We start from the raw sequence: 16,772 nt of genomic DNA on the forward strand, positions 1-16,772 counted from the left end.
TTAAAAACAGATGCATATTTAGCTAAAGAGCTAAATAAATACATAACTAAATACAATATCAAATTTATGACCTGTCGATCTGCCGATGGGTTTTACAGGTTGCTAAGCAGTTGAATTAGTGACCATCCTAAGTGTTGTGACCCCTCTTTGGCACATGCTGAATAGCAGCTCGCTGGTGATGTTCCTTCCAGAGGTTCTGTTTTGCGTTGGCTTCCCTCCACCTCCCTCTTCCCTGGGGAGGGGTCTCCATTGAATGCTTTGAATGTGAAGCCCTTCGCCTGAGCTCAGTTTGCCGTTACGGGTCGCTGTTGGGGCAGGAAGGGCGGCATGGCCCCGCATCCCGCCCGAGATTCCGGAAAGAGCTCACTGGGAGGCACAGTCCCCCAGAGATACCCCCCCTCCCCGGCCGGAAATAGCCAGATCAACCGCCATGTTTGAAAAACAAGCCTCACATCATCAGGGCTACCAAGTGGAGGAGGGGAAGGGGGGGCGCGTGGGCTGGTGGCCACCCCCACGCCCACGTAGGGCAATAGGCACTGCTCCAGCTGGGAGGGGCTCTTATGGACATGCAGGGGTGTTAATGAGAACTCCCCACCATAGAGCTTCCATTCTGATTAAAAGCCAACCCCTGCCTTCCTCCAGGGCTGCCCTCCCCCCAAAATGTTACACTTAATGAGTCACAGGCCTGCACAGACTAACCATCCTGGCAGTACGGAACCTTAAAATCGGTTATATGGCCCCTTTGCATGGAACAGGGAGGCAGTGCAGACCAGGACGCCACACCAAAGTCTCACCGGGTCACCGGACCCACGAGAGGCCGTGCTTCATCGTGCTTTTATGCAGTGCTCAGCCATAGCAACTACCCTCACTGGAAATGTCATCCGAATCAGTCCAACAGCTAAGAGATTCAATCATGAGCCATGCAGTGTGCAAACTGAAACGCCTTGGAAAAATAACTTTATATAAATATGGTTGTAAAAGCTGTTAATGTCATTTCACTCATACACATAAGCATATGAAAGGTGATGTTTTACTGATATTCAAAATGCTATTTTGTTTTTTTTTTGAGGTAGGGAACAGATTGACAATCAGTCACTCTTTTTATTCCCCACAGAAGAAGCGCAGGGCAGCTCAGCCGGCAGAGTCCTGCTGCTGATCGTTCCAGGCCCCTCGCACAAAAGCACGATTCCATAATCTCGTTGCATTTGGTGGGTGGCTTGTTTTCCCTCGTCAGCAGCATCACATCTAGAAGGTCAAATGGCTGTCACAGTCTGTGACCCTGTGCACAAGTGTCGCCCCAAACTGTGGAGACCATGACAGCTTGTTATAAAACGCACATTACTCTAATTTTTACTTTCCTTTCGATGGATTCCTCTGCAGGAACAGATCCGAGTGCACTAATGACCCTGGATTCGGCTCAGACTTTGACGTAGAGCCTGTATGTCTGTGTGTTTTGTAATAATGCAGTGACACGCAGCTTTGGTCCGTCTCCTGTGACTTGCGGGAGCAGTCGGTTGGGGAGCCTACTGAGTGATTGGCTCTTTTTTCTCAGCCTAAATCAATACGCCTCCATGCTGAAGCCCCCCAAGGGAAAGGAGTCCTGTACCCTTATAGCCGGACTTCCCTGGAGGCTGTTCTAAATCGGGCACCTTCAGGAACCCTGGTGGAGTTCATTGTAAGATCTGTCACGTGTGTGTCCATGCGCGTGTGTCCATGCGCGTGTGTCCATGCGCGTGTGTCCATGCGCGTGTGTCCATGCGCGTGTGTCCATGCGCGTGTGTCCATGCGTGCACGTGTGCGTGCTCAGGCGAGACGCCGTCAGCCTGTTTACACAGATGCAGAAGGAGCCCTTGGGGCTTTTGCGTTGTGAGCGGAACTTTCTCTTTCCCGCGAGGAGGAGCACAGGCGTCTTTCACGGATCAGCGCCGTCCGTGGATCTGCTGGGGAACTGGCAGGATAATCCTGCAAGAAATCCAGAGGTAGTGACAAGTAGGAGCGTCCTAGTTCAGCGACAATAACAACGATAATTAAAATAATACGAATAATGATACTACTATTGATAATTACCGCTACCATTTATGTTGTGAATTAAGGATCGGGGGAGGGCTTGGCAAAATATGCATATTATGGGATGGCATTTCATGGCTCTGGGATGGACGAGGCTCCTCCTGAATAGGGGCCTCTGCTGGGAATCTGCTGCGTGTTGCTTACCACATGAGATCACGGTGCGCTAATTAGTCTCATTCATCTTCAGCGCTGGAGTGCAGCAGGGAGCCGCGGGCAAACTTCGCATCCCAGCCGCCCAGCTCAATCCGCCGCTATCTCTCCAGCCTCATGGCCCAGACACACAAAGGATGGCCTGGGCAGAGTCGTGGCCACATCCCGACCGACAGGCAGGCCCAGCAATGACACTAGTGTTCATGCGCCTCAATAGGTCTTTCTTCCTGTGAAACAAAAGGCCTGTCTCTCTGCAGTACAGCATCCTGTGTGTCTGACGGACATCACACTTCGGGTATCTTTTGGCGACATCTGCACGCAAATCAACCCAATAACAGGGTGCCTCTTGGAATCCTAGTGTCTTTAAATCAAGTGTGATTGTCTGTCCTGCAATGGCCTGGCATCCCGCCCGCGGTGTCCCTTTGCCTTCATGAATAGGCTCTGGCCTCCCTGTCATCCTGTACTTGCTAAGCAGTTATAGAGGATGGATGGATGGATGGATGGATGGATGCTGCAGTCTGCATACTGTTTAGAAGTAGGTGAGGAAGGTACCACCCTCTGCTTCTCAGAGCTAACCCTCACCTGGACAAGATGATCCACATTATGAGGTTTCACTTCTCCACCGCATTTGGACTTATCTAACTTTCCGCTTGAGGGGGGAGTTGAAGGGGGTGCTGGTGCAGAACGCCATGCTCACTTGGATTCTCACTGCTCCTTAATATTCACACAGCAGACTGCAGGTACAGCTCCGCAGAGCTTCTCTGACTTATACGATCATGTGACGTATCGGCAAAGGAGGAATGCAGCAATCTGGAGTCTCATCGGGGGGTTAAGACGACCCGTCAGCAGCTCCATGTTGGTAAGAGGAAGGGCTGGTGGTGGATGCCAGGCGGAGCAGGGAGTCACTGACCACTGCCACTCCCAGAGGAAGGGTGTAGAGAAGGTGCCGGGCTGAGACCACACTCAGGGAGTCTACACAGAAAGTGCAGGGCAGGCAACACGCCATCACGCCTTGTAGTGCTTCATCATGGGGGCTGTGTCAAGGTGGAGGGGGCTGGCAGGCTGACAAAAGCTAGCTCTAGCGTACGGCCGAGTCTAGTCTCTTTGGAAGTACCTGAGGTCCCTCCTTTCAGCAAAGAGCAGCTGCAGGAAGGGCTTAACCCATAGCCTCGGTGCTCCAAGATGCACAACAGAGTGCTTCAGGTGCTGTCTGTCTGCCTGCCTGTCTGTCATCCTACCTGTCTGTCTGCCTGCCTGTCTGACATCCTGCCTGTCTGTCTGCCTGTCTGTCATCCTGCCTGTCTGTCTGTCATCCTGCCTGTCTGTCTATCTGCCTGCCTGTCTGTCATCCTGCCTGTCTGCCTGCTTGCCTGTCTGTCTGCCTATCTGTGTGTCTGTCTGTCTGCTTTATCTATCTATCTATCTATCTATCTATCTATCTATCTATCTATCTGCCTGTCTGTCTGTCTGTCTGTCTGTCTATATTACATCTCATTTGTGATATCTGCTGTTCTAATTAAACCAGTGACAGGGAAATTAGGTCAGAAATTTGAAAGTTAATTAGTTTAGCTTGAGGTGGCTCGGTGGGTGGCACTGGTGATTCTTGCCTCTAGGGTTGTGGGTTCAAATCTTTCCCCAATGGTGTGTTTCTTCCCACTTTCCGAAGGCTTGCAGTTAGGTGAACTGATGACCCTGATATTAAACTGTGTGACTAGCATCCCTTAGTAATCTGGCATCCCTTCCTGAGTGCCCCCCCACCTGGTTCCCGGTGCTGCCAGGCATAGGCTCCAGCACCCCCCCCCCCCCATACTAAATAAGTAGTTTGAAGATTTGGTTTGGATGAATGGATGGATTATTTTGTCTTATTTGACTGGATTATTGTGCAGCTTGCATTTGAGCCTGTTACACTGGGGATCGCTCATCTGATTTAATGCATTTAAATTTAATGCAAATGCAGACGCGATGCCTGGAGGTGTCCTTCCGCATTCACTCGCAGTCTTTGTGCGCTGTGGTGAATTTCAGCGAGACAGACAGGTCTGCTGGTGGCACAGTGTGAGTCCTGTGCTTCCTCATCTCTCCCTGCATGGGCTGCTGTGTCCCAGGGCTCCTGAGAAGGAGGTCAGTAGATTTAAATGGCCTCAGATATTTATGAAACGAGCGGTATTCTGCATCTACAGGCAACGCAGCAGCGCCACATGGTGGACGCACAGCCACACAGCAAAACCAGGCTGCTACTGCAGGTTACCACACACAATGGAAACGGCTGCAGAGTCGTGAACGTCAAATGTAATACAAGCTATTGTTTGTCTTAAATTCCATGCATTTCTAAGGGAATGTTTTAAATGCGAGGCCATGCTGCATTTTCACACACAAATCCCTCTGTAAGCCCCATGTATAATACGTATATTCTGCATAATAGACTTTGAGAGATTGATTTACAAAGATGTTATTCTATGTTATTTAGCAAACGCTTTTATCTACAGGCTCAGTCAGTGCCTGTGGGTTAAGGGTCTGTCTCAGGGGCTCAATGGAGAAATCACTCTGCCGTCCCGGGGATTTAAACCAGTGACCTTGCGGTCGCAGTCGCAGCAGCCTGACCCACTGAGGCTCACATTGCCACTGCTTTATAAACATCGCAAACTGTTTGCGGATGGGGCTGAGCATGTCTGTAAAATGTTCCTTTCTCAGGAGGTCAGCAGGGGGGCAGACCGGGTGTACGGACCCCCCCCAGGCTGACTTTGTGTTTTCGTGCTTTTTTTGTGTCCCCCTCTACGCCTCCTGCACATCTTCCCTTCAGTCGGGCCGGCTGGACCCCCACTACCCCAAGGTGTGTGGTCACCAGGGCAACGTACTGGACATCAAATGGAATCCCTTCATTGAAAACATCATCGCCTCCTGCTCGGAGGACTCCTCTGTGAGTGGCCAGCGTGTTTATTGACAGCTCTGCCTGTAGGTGGGCCTTTTGCGTTCCCACTTACGGACACCTCCTACTTACGAACGGACTGCCATAAAGCCTATTTTATAAAAAATTTGACTTAAATACTATGGCTCGTAATAACGAATGCGTGCACTACTTTGTGACACTCGTGAAAACATTGCGTGGCTTTAGTGGTTTGTCGGCTGAGGTACAGTACAGCACCGCATGGAGTCTTATTATCACTGTGATATTATTACTCTTATTGCGTATTGTATTCTTATTGTTCCGACTTACCTACAAATTCAGCTTAAAGACAGACTTAGGGAATGGATCTCATTTGGACCCTGGGCGCTGCCTGTGGTTTAGCTGTATAAGTATCACCCAGCTCACAGGTCTTGTACCAATGACTTTCCCTGAGGCCGTGAGGTGTAGTTATCGCAGCTGGGGGTGAGCATGTGCAGCTGTGCTTCCTAGGTGCGGATCTGGGAGATCCCGGAGGGGGGGCTGAAGCGGAACATGACGGAGGCCGTGCTGGAGCTGTACGGACACAGCCGCAGGGTGGGGCTCATCGAGTGGCACCCCACCACCAGCGGCATCCTCTTCAGCGCCGGCTATGACTATAAGGTAGTGCGGGGGGGGGGGGGGGGGCGGCTCCGCCACCATCACCCATGGGTTTGGGTGCTCAACTAGCTTCCAAAATGCCCACGGGAGCCCCTGTTCCCCACCCTGCCTCAGATTCTGATCTGGAACCTGGAGATCGGCGAGCCCGTGAAGATGATCGACTGCCACACGGACGTCATCCTCTGCATGTCCTTCAACACGGATGGCAGCCTGCTGGCCACCAGCTGCAAGGACAAGAAGCTGCGTGTGATTGAGCCGCGGTCTGGGCGGGTGCTGCAGGTGAGCTGCAGGGTCACATGACCGCCAGAGGAGTCACAGTCACTGCCCCTCATGTTCACATGCAGTGCACGCACGCACACACACACACACACACACACACACACGCACGCACACACACACACACACACACACGCACGCACACACACACACACACACACACACGCACACACACACACACACACACACGCACGCACACACACACCCACACACACACACACACGCACGCACACACACACACGCACGCACGCACGCACACACACACACACACACACACACACGCACACACACACACACACACACACACGCACGCACACACACACACACACGCACACACACACACACACACACACACAAACAGGTTGGTAATTATATTGTTGTGGGGGAAAAGCCTAATCCCTGCCTGACGACCTGAACCCCTGTCCAGCCCTAACCTTAACCATAAGTAAGCATTTTTAGGTTTTGATTGCATTCACAGAAAAATGGTCCTCACAACATCAATAAAACAGGATTTATTACATTGTGGGAACATGGGGAACATTTGGTAACACATGTAATATAAACATAATCTAGACACACACACACACACACACACACATACTTACTCTAGATACATACCAATGCAGATGACATTAGCATAATTAACATGTATATTAGTATAATTCAAAGTAAGATAAAGATCATAAAAATCAATTTTAAAAATGCACACAGAAAGCAATCAAAAAGCCAAAAAACTTTTTTTTCTGTCTGGGGTCTTGGTCATAGTACGAGCACAGCAGCCTTGTGCAAATGAACTGAACACACTGGAAATGTGCATTAAATTAAAAATGTACTACGTGACACATCAGATATGGATACATCAGAATCAGAATACTATATTAATCCCTGAGGAAATTATGTGCTTACAGTTGCTCCAAGACAGTAAGAAAATAATTAACAAGTTACCAATATTACCAATATTAAATAATACAAAATATTACAAATTATCAAAAATTACAAACTCAATATACAAACAATATACAAATATCCTAATATATTACAGAAAAATTAACTATAGATAGAGCTGAATTGAGGTGTAATACTGGTAGTGCAATGTATACTTGTAGTGCAGTGCATACTTGTAGTAATGTTAGTCTATGGGTATATATGGGTAATGTTAGTCTCTCACTGAACGTGAGCACTGTCTGGCAGATGTTAAAAGACCCTAACTGCTGCGGAAGACAGAGACGCTCTGGTCCTTTTTGTACAGTGTAGTTGTGTTTTTAACCCAGTCCAGTTTATCGTCAGTGTAAACTCCATCCATCCATCCATTTTCCAAACCGCTGGACAGGGTGCCAGTCCATCACAGGGCACATAATCCAGACACACACACACACACACACATGAGTGATGCTACTTGCTGAGCCACCACAGCTCCCATAATGTCCCATCCATCCATCCATCCATCCATCTGCTCATCCTTCACATGCATGTCTCTCTTTCTCAGGAGGCAAACTGCAAGAACCACAAGGTGAACAGAGTTGTGTTCCTCGGCAACATGAAACGACTCCTGACCACAGGCGTGTCCCGTTGGAACACGAGACAGGTGGCCCTGTGGGACCAGGTGAGTGCCCCCCCCCCCCCCCACCCACGTCCCCGAGAGCGAGAGCTCGGACACTGAGCTGTGTACTGATCGCTCGTCTCTCGGGGCAGGAGGACCTGTCCATGCCCATCATCGAGGAGGAGATAGATGGCCTTTCCGGACTTCTCTTTCCCTTCTACGACCCCGACACACACATGCTCTACCTGGCCGGCAAGGTTAGCTCCATCCATCCATCACTCCAAAAAAGTCTGACTTTCTAATTAAATGCTCATTAATTCTGATTAATCCCCTCTGGGCTCACAAAAAAATCTAATTTCACATAAAAATTTGAAAGGATTAAATTGATTTCTGGTGAACGTGTAAGTGCAGTGGGGGGCGGAGGGGTATCGCAACTAGCATGTGGGGGTGAATCGTGGGTAGCGTGTTGGGGGGGGGGGGCACAGCAAGCGCGTGGAAATAGAAAAGGTGGACAAGGCTTCCAATAGGGCCAATGCATGACACTGCAGGTGTGAGTGTGTGTGTGAGTGTGTGTGTGTGAGTGTGTGTCTATGCTGTGTGTGTGTGTGTGTGTGTACAGCATTCATCAATGGGTGTACTGGCTTCTTCACAGGGAGACGGGAACATTCGATACTATGAGATAAGCACTGAGAAGCCCTACCTCCATTATCTCATGGAGTTCCGGTCACCGGCACCACAGAAAGGCCTTGGTAAGAGAGCCAGCATATTCTGCACCAGCAATCGGGCTCCTTTCATTCCTTTTCCAAACCCTTTGCACCTGAACAAGCCAGCAAAGAATAAACACCAATGTAAAAATACCCACCTGCCACAACCACCTACCGAGCACATGGTGAAAGTGGAGCATGTGCCAGGAAGCAAAGGGCAAGAGGCAAGGGCATGCCGAGTCACAGGGTGTGAGGCAGAGGCACGCCGGGTCACAGGGCGAGACGTAGGGACAAGCCAGGTCACAGGGCGAGAGGCAGAGGCACGCCGGGTCACAGGGCGAGAGGCAGAGGCACGCCGGGTCACAGGGTGAGAGGCAGGGGCAGGCCGGGTCACAGGGTGTGAGGCAGGGACACGCCGGGTCACAGGGCGAGAGGCAGAGGCACGCCGGGTCACAGGGCGAGAGGCAGAGGCACGCCGGGTCACAGGGAGAGAGGCAGAGGCACGCCCGGTCACAGGGAGAGAGGCGGGGGCATGCCGGGTCGCAGGGTGTGAGGCAGAGGCACGCCGGGTCACAGGGTGTGAGGCAGAGGCACGCCGGGTCACAGGGCGAGAGGCAGGGGCACGCCAAGTCACAGGGCGAGAGGCAGGGGCATGCCGAGTCACAGGGTGTGAGGCAGAGGCACGCCGGGTCACAGGGTGTGAGGCAGAGGCACGCCGGGTCACAGGGCGAGAGGCAGGGGCACGCCAAGTCACAGGGCGAGAGGCAGGGGCATGCCGAGTCACAGGGTGTGAGGCAGAGGCACGCCGGGTCACAGGGTGTGAGGCAGGGACATGCCGGGTCACAGGGCGAGAGGCAGGGACATGCCGGATTACGAGTCGAGAGGCAGGGACACGCTAGGTCAGGAATCGAGAGGCAGGGGCACGCCGGGTCACAGGGCGAGAGGCAGGGGCACGCCAGGTCACAGAATGAGAGGCAGGGGTATGGCAGATGTGGTACTGGTTACAAAGAACCAATGATATTAAAAAAAGACCAAATTAACCAAAGTGCAGTGGCAGTGGGTAGCTCAGGGATTATTGATTTGAAACTTCCAGCAGAAGAGGCTACCAGCTGTAAAAAAAAACTTACACTGGCCAAGAGTGCGAGTCTATCAATCGTTTAAGATGGATGGACAGACATTATACCAACCATCATCTCCCACAGTGTCACGGAGCATCATCTCCCATCGCGACACCGAGCATCATCTCCCATAGCGACACCGAGCATCATCTCCCATAGCGACACCGAACATCATCTCCCATAGCGACACCGAGCATCATCTCCCATAGCGACACCGAGCATCATCTCCCACAGTGACACCGAGCATCATCTCCCATAGCGACACCGAGTATCATCTCCCACAGCGACACCGAGCATCATCTCCCATAGCGACACCAAGCATCATCTCCCATAGCGACACGAGCATCATCTCCTACAGTGACACCGAGCATCATCTCCCATAGCGACACCGAGCATCATCTCCCACAGTGACACCGAGCATCATCTCCCATAGCGACACCGAGTATCATCTCCCACAGCGACACCGAGCATCATCTCCCATAGCGACACCAAGCATCATCTCCCATAGCGACACGAGCATCATCTCCTACAGTGTCACCGAGCATCATCTCCCATAGCGACACCGAGTATCACCTCCTATAGCGACACCGAGTATCACCTCCCATAGCGACACCGAGCATCATCTCCCACAGTGACACCGAGCATCATCTCCCACAGTGACACCGAGTATCATCTCCCACAGTGACACCGAGCATCATCTCCCACAGTGACACCGAGTATCATCTCCCACAGTGACACCGAGCATCATCTCCCACAGTGACACCGAGTATCATCTCCCACAGTGACACCGAGCATCATCTCCCACAGTGACACCGAGCATCATCTCCCATAGCGACACCGAGCATCATCTCCCATAGCGACACCGAGCATCATCTCCCACAGTGACACCGAGCATCATCTCCCATAGCGACACCGAGCATCATCTCCCACAGTGTCACCGAGCATCATCTCCCTTAGCGACACCGAGCATCATCTCCCACAGTGTCACGGAGCATCATCTCCCATAGCGACACCGAGCATCATCTCCCATAGCGACACCGATCATCGTCTCCCATAGCGACACCGAGCATCATCTCCCACAGTGACACCGAGCATCATCTCCCATAGCGACACCGAGCATCATCTCCCATAGCGACACCGAGCATCGTCTCCCATAGCGACACCGAGCATCATCTCCCACAGTGACACCGAGCATCGTCTCCCATAGCGACACCGAGCATCATCTCCCACAGTGACACCGAGCATCATCTCCCACAGTGACACCGAGCATCATCTCCCATAGCGACACCGAGCATCATCTCCCATTGCGACACCGAGCATCATCTCCCAAAGCGACACCGAGCATCATCTCCCATAGCGACACCGAGCATCATCTCCCATAGCGACACCAAGCATCATCTCCCATAGCGACACCGAGCATCATCTCCCATAGCGACACCAAACATCATCTCCCATAGCGACACCGAGCATTGACACGAAGCATCATCTCCTAAAATGATACCAATCACCCCCCCCCCCCTTTTAAGGTGTGATGCCAAAACATGGGCTGGATGTGGGGGCCTGTGAAGTCTTCCGATTCTACAAGCTGGTGACACTGAAAGGTCTCATTGAGCCTATTTCCATGATCGTCCCGAGGAGGGTGAGTGGCACCTTGCATCATGCCCACAGCCTTCAGGCTCATTCCCACAGTGCCCCTGGTGCAGTGGGCGGAGCTTACATGATACACTGAAAAAGCTGCTCTTTCGGCGTAACTGCTGGGAGGTCATTTATCAAATTGCCCACAGTCCCTGTGGAGGGGGCTAGCTGGCAGGCAAACGCCAACCTGAATAATCAGCTTCCTGGCAGCAGATCCTTGGAACCTGCCGCCAGGTTTATATAACGAAATGTACGAATGAAGCAGGCAGCGAATATCAAAGCGGTTAAGCACACAGATAACCTGTAGGTGTCCCAGAAGGTGCTTTGCTCTAGTTACCACCAAGGTACAGATTAGAACTTCCTTGTGAGACAACATTTATTCAGCTCTGGAAAATCACAGCATACTTGTCCATTTGCATGAATTTCACAGCTTCCAATCTGAATGTAATGGACTGTTTAAGGTGCTGTGACTGCAGTAAGCTTTCCTGTCCGTGCACTAATGCCTATTCAGGAATGCAGACTGTGGACCTCTTCTCTTCAGACAAAACGCCTAATTGTATCCAGTTTTCTTCCTCTTTAGAAATGAACACATACTCACAGGCGTCCCTCACACACACCTACCTGCAATGGCGATGCTGTTTCTGAGATCAGCCATTTTTCCACAAAGCGGGAAGGCTGTTTAAACATCCATCCATTTATCCATTTTCCAAACCGCTTATCCTACTGGGTCGCGCTGTTTAAACATTGCACAAATAATACTACCAGTTCATTAAAACAGGATCCAGGGTTTAACGGTCAGGCTGTGCAGATTGGATTTGCTGTGCAGCTCACAGTGCCTGATTCATATCCCCCCAGTCGGAGACGTACCAGGAAGATATCTACCCCATGACAGCAGGGACAGAACCCGCCCTCACAGCCGACGAGTGGCTCAGCGGGATCGACCGAGGTGCCGACCCCCCCCTTCTCTTCCAAGATTTCAGCAGTCAGCATATTACTTGAGACCGAGTGGTTATTGGTTCATGCCACAAACAGGACCCAGAGTTTTGCCTGTTTTATGCTCATATTTCAATGAGGATGTTCAAGTGGTACAAAAGGTTTATATGAAAAGTGAAACTAAGCTCCAGCTGTTAGGCTAGGCTCACCTAAGCTAAGCCCAGTTTGGCTAGGCTAACCTATGCTATGACACCAAATGGCTGAGCCGCAGCATTTGTTATACCAGGCTCACCTAGGCTACGCTCAGCCCAGCTTGGCCAGGCTCACCTAGGCTACGCTCAGCCCAGCTTGGCCAGGCTCACCTAGGCTACGCTCAGCCCAGCTTGGCCAGGCTCACCTAGGCTACGCTCAGCCCAGCTTGGCCAGGCTCACCTAGGGTATGACACCAAATGGCTGAGCTGCAGGTGTTCTTTTGTGTGGGTGCAGATCCAGTGCTCATGTCCCTGAAGGAGGGATATCGGAGATCCAGCCAGCTGGTTTTCAAGGCTCCCGTGAAGGAAAAGAAGAGTGTGGTGGTCAATGGCATCGACCTGCTGGAGAACGTGCCACCCAGGACAGAGAATGAGGTCTGTGCATGCATGTGCGTGCGTGTGTGTGTTTGTGTGGGTACAGTCAAACCTCGTTACTACGTACCCCGGATACAACGTTTTCATCTTTTCAACGTACAGGTTTCTAATTCCCGTTTTTAGCCTATGTGTTATTCCAATAGTAGCCATTGTTTACAGCGTACACCCTTACAGCGTAAACTTCGATACAACATCCAAATTTCTAGAGAAAATACGAAAACTAACCACCGTTACAACATACAGCGCTCTCCCCGCCCATCACAACTTGTGTCGCTACATCTACTTGTATCTACCTGATCTTTGCCCGACAATGCACATTTGTCTATTGCGTTGCTTGGCTATTGCGTTGATTTAATTTGACCAATATTTCATTACTATTTTCAGGCCAAATGCCAATTTGGATGCGAATGTTTATTTTAAAAATCCATTTTGACCAGCCGTTGTGTATTTTCGTTGCCGTTTATCGCCGGCCGGCACTAAGTAATCGTGAGTAATTTAAGGAAAATTTCAAGGATCCAGATGAGCTTTGTTGAATTATTTAACAAGTAATAATGTGTTCGTTTGTTTTGTAGTCAACTTAAGGGTCTGTTCTATTAAAGTTTTATCATTTACATGGATATTTCGTGAGTTCTTTCATCCATCTTGCACTAAGTGGTTACAACGTTTTATGCTTATAACGTACATGTTTTTGATATACCGTCTTGTACGTAGTAACGAGGTTCGACTGTATGTGTGTGTGAATGTGTGTGTCTGTGTGTGTGTGCTTGTGCGAGAAACAGATAGAGACGTGCCACATGTCAGATAGTATACCTGTGTGTTTGGGTGGGTCAGATATAAATTACATTGCGGGGACCAATGTCCTCATTATACTCCTCACATGGGGGAAATTCAATTTTATAAAAACCTGACAGCAATCAAAAAACTAAAAATGCCAAAAGTATTTTGTTTGGACACTTATGGTTAAGGTTATGGCTGGGTGGGGGTTAAGGTCAGCATGTTGGGGTTAGGGTTCTGCCATTGAAATGAATGGAGAGTCCCCACAAAGATATAGATACCTAATAGATACGTCTGATTATGTGAGTGTGTATGTGTGTATGTTTGAAGACGAAGCCGGGGTGAGGTAATGGCCACACGTCCTGGCAGATCGCGACCGCCCGCAGCAGTCACCCGTGCAGGGCGGGCACCGCGGCGGGCGGCGTGTGACTCTGCTCTGTGCCGCTCTTGCTGTTGGCAGCTCCTGCGGATGTTCTTCAGGCAGCAGGACGAGCTGCGGCGCCTCAAGGACGAGCTGCTACAGAAGGACGTTAAAATCCGCCAGCTGGAGCTCGAGCTCAACAATCTGAGGAACAGCCCCTGCAACAAGTGACCCCCGACTCCCGTCCATCTCCCCAGCCCACCCGTGTCCTCCTCACCGCCCCCCCCAGAACATCTTGCCGGGTGCCCGGCATCGCCGAGGCTGAATGCGCGCACCTCCACTCCAGCACCCCCACGCTCAGTGCAGGCACGGCCAAGTCCACGTCCTAAACAACCAAGGCTTTGAAAGACTCCCTGTCCTCTGGCCCGGCTCCCGGCTCCCGGATCCCGGCTCCTAGCTAGCCAGCTAGCCAGAAGAGCCTAAACTGAATGGGTGGGTCTCCCTTTGTGGAGGCTGCCTTTAGTTTGACTGGGTGAGCAAGAGAATGTTGGTTTTCAGTGTGGCAATTAAACTCAGCAAACTCCTCTCCCCTTTTCTCGTGAATGTACAGGACAGACTGCAAAAGCTACCAATGGCTCCGACTTTCTAAGTGCTCAGGCTAAGGCCTGAAACAGCCCGATGGGCTTAGAATCTGATAACATCCATTTGTCTTTTTTTATTATTTATTCAATTGTATTTTTAATCACTCTTCCTACTATCTCCTGTTTACCGTACATTTGTAGGGTTATTAACCACTTTGACTGGATCACAGAAGAGGCATTTGTCGTAACAAAATAATATTTCTGTATAAAAAGATGGACTTGAGCTTGATGGTAAAGGGCTGTCAGCACTAGCGGGTTCCAGCGGGCGTGCGAACGCAGCGGCAGGCGTGCGAACGCAGCGGCAGGTGAGACACATGGATGGTCGGTCGAGCTGCAGGAAGAGCAGTGCTATTGCGCAATTGAAGAACCTGAAGTTTCAGTTTGAAATAATAATGATTAATGTGTTTAAAGGGATATAACTGTAACCGGTGTAAGTTGCTTTGGATAAAACATCTGCTAAATAGCAATAGTAGTAATAATAATGATACTTCCAAGGTCATAAAAACTGCATTCTATGACACTGCCAGTGTGACACTGAACATGTTTAATATGTAACCACAGAAAGTGATGTGAACGCCGGGGATTTCTGCAGCCTGCTGTAGCATGTACCGCTCATTTGGACAGCGCCACCCCCGTGAATTCATGGTACTGCGGTCTGTCCCCACTCAAGGCGACCCCTGTGCGCCATTTGTTGTGTATTTACATAACAAAGAACAGCAATACCCCGGCACCACCACCAGAGGGCATGATCAGCAGCATTATGACGAGTGCTTCGATAAGACGGCAGCAGTGGACACGCATTCATTATTCGCATTATGTTTTTGGTGATATTGGCAAACTCCAAATACGAGTGAGTCACCTGAGTCAGGGTGTCCTTCACTCCCCTCAGTTCATTCCGATGATGGAGCGGAGAGTGAAGAGAGAACAGATGAACTCAAACCATATGACGTTTTGGCCTCGTTTATGATGAACGGCAGTATTACAGATGCAGAGTCTCTGCATGTAGGTGCACATACCCACCATGGTAGCTGAGCGGCCTCTCCCATCGCTCAGGGGCCGCTGATGTGTGCCAGTATGCCAGGACATAGGTACTGGTGGCCGCTCCAGGATCGGGATTCTGTCAAACGATTTCAGCTTTGAGTGGCACGACCAAGGTCATCCTTTGGACAAAAGTTTGACATGTCGCATTTCAGGTACAGCGGAACCCCTAAAGCTGCAGGCCCGTGGACCAGGAGAACCAGAGCCTGTGTCTCGTGTAGCCGCAGGAAGAAGATTTGAGGAGGAGGGCATGGTGTGGAGCGAAAGGGCAGTTTTATCCTGCTAACTAAATAGGGGTCATTAAGAGGATCTGTTGTAGTGTGGACATCTTTCTCCATGTGCTAATTGTGTTCTTTGACTTAAAATCTAATCTAGCTACTACAGACAGGTGAGCATATTTTTGGATGTGGTATCAAGTAGTAAGCAAAAGCTGCATTTGGGAGCATCGGCACTGGTCCCATCGCCGGTTACGACGGGCTTCCCCAGTCTGACCATTTAGTGAGCAGCGCTTTTGTGTGAGACAGGAAAAGTCAGTGTCAAATGTTCTTCTAAGTGACTGACTGAGCCAAAATCAGAGATGATCATGCATAACTTAATACAAACAAGACCAGACACATAGCTATGTAGCCAATTACTCGCTCCCACCCCCCCCCCCCGTCGAGTTAATGGACAAAATATCCCAAGCTGGACCCCCTCCAATGCCCTATGACCACAACCCCCACAAAACTTAGCTCTGGCTGTGGATCTGAACAAGACGAGATTGATTTTGCCACCCCAAAACCCTAAGTAAAAAAATAAATAAACCAATTTTGGATTTTTGAAAGGTACTAAATTCATAACTACACTAAGTAGAATATTAGTACCTCCACCTTAAACAACTGTAATAAATGCAAACGATAATCTAAGCATGTACCTGTAGAGCTCCAGGTGTCTTAATGTCTTATTTTATTTAACATTAATGCATTGTTTGCCCTTTAGTCTGTGTTAAATGACAATAAATGTGAAAATAGGGTAGATTCAGGTGACATATATTTTGCCTGGTCAGGATCAGAAGCAACCCAGGGTGGTGACCAGTTGAATTCCAGTGAATCAAGCACAATTCCTTATAAAACCACAAGACCCACAAAACATCGACACATCCATCAACATTATGTTCAAACTAATATGGCAGAAATAAAAAAACTAATGTGTTTTTGTTCCTCCATCTAGCATGACTAAGGCTGCAAATTCAGGCAAATATTTTCAGGAAAAATAGTTTATTCGTTACCTTTAGACTTAACGTGTAACAAGACCAATAAAGATGAATAGACAAAAGGAGGAAAGGTGAAACAGACCGATAGGTCTGCTTTGAAGAGAACGTCATTAAACTGC

At 50.0% G+C, this 16,772-nt stretch overlaps 1 protein-coding gene across 2 annotated transcripts in view; it reads left to right on the top strand.

Moving 5' to 3' along the window:
- The window catches only part of LOC125751359 (coronin-2B), a 41,458-nt gene extending 26,575 nt beyond the window's left edge, over window positions 1-14,883 (top strand). For both annotated transcript variants that reach the window (XM_049030052.1, XM_049030053.1), the window contains exons 3-12: window positions 5,015-5,131; window positions 5,609-5,758; window positions 5,870-6,034; window positions 7,518-7,634; window positions 7,724-7,828; window positions 8,224-8,320; window positions 10,920-11,032; window positions 11,884-11,974; window positions 12,448-12,587; window positions 13,822-14,883. In XM_049030052.1, coding sequence (XP_048886009.1) covers window positions 5,015-5,131; window positions 5,609-5,758; window positions 5,870-6,034; window positions 7,518-7,634; window positions 7,724-7,828; window positions 8,224-8,320; window positions 10,920-11,032; window positions 11,884-11,974; window positions 12,448-12,587; window positions 13,822-13,953 — 1,227 coding nt within the window. In that variant the 3' untranslated portion in view covers window positions 13,954-14,883. The remainder of the gene's footprint in view (window positions 1-5,014; window positions 5,132-5,608; window positions 5,759-5,869; window positions 6,035-7,517; window positions 7,635-7,723; window positions 7,829-8,223; window positions 8,321-10,919; window positions 11,033-11,883; window positions 11,975-12,447; window positions 12,588-13,821) is intronic.
- Window positions 14,884-16,772: the final 1,889 nt, after the last annotated feature.

This window comes from Brienomyrus brachyistius, chromosome 11 (genome assembly GCF_023856365.1).
Source record: "Brienomyrus brachyistius isolate T26 chromosome 11, BBRACH_0.4, whole genome shotgun sequence".
Taxonomy (NCBI): Eukaryota; Metazoa; Chordata; class Actinopteri; order Osteoglossiformes; family Mormyridae; genus Brienomyrus; species Brienomyrus brachyistius.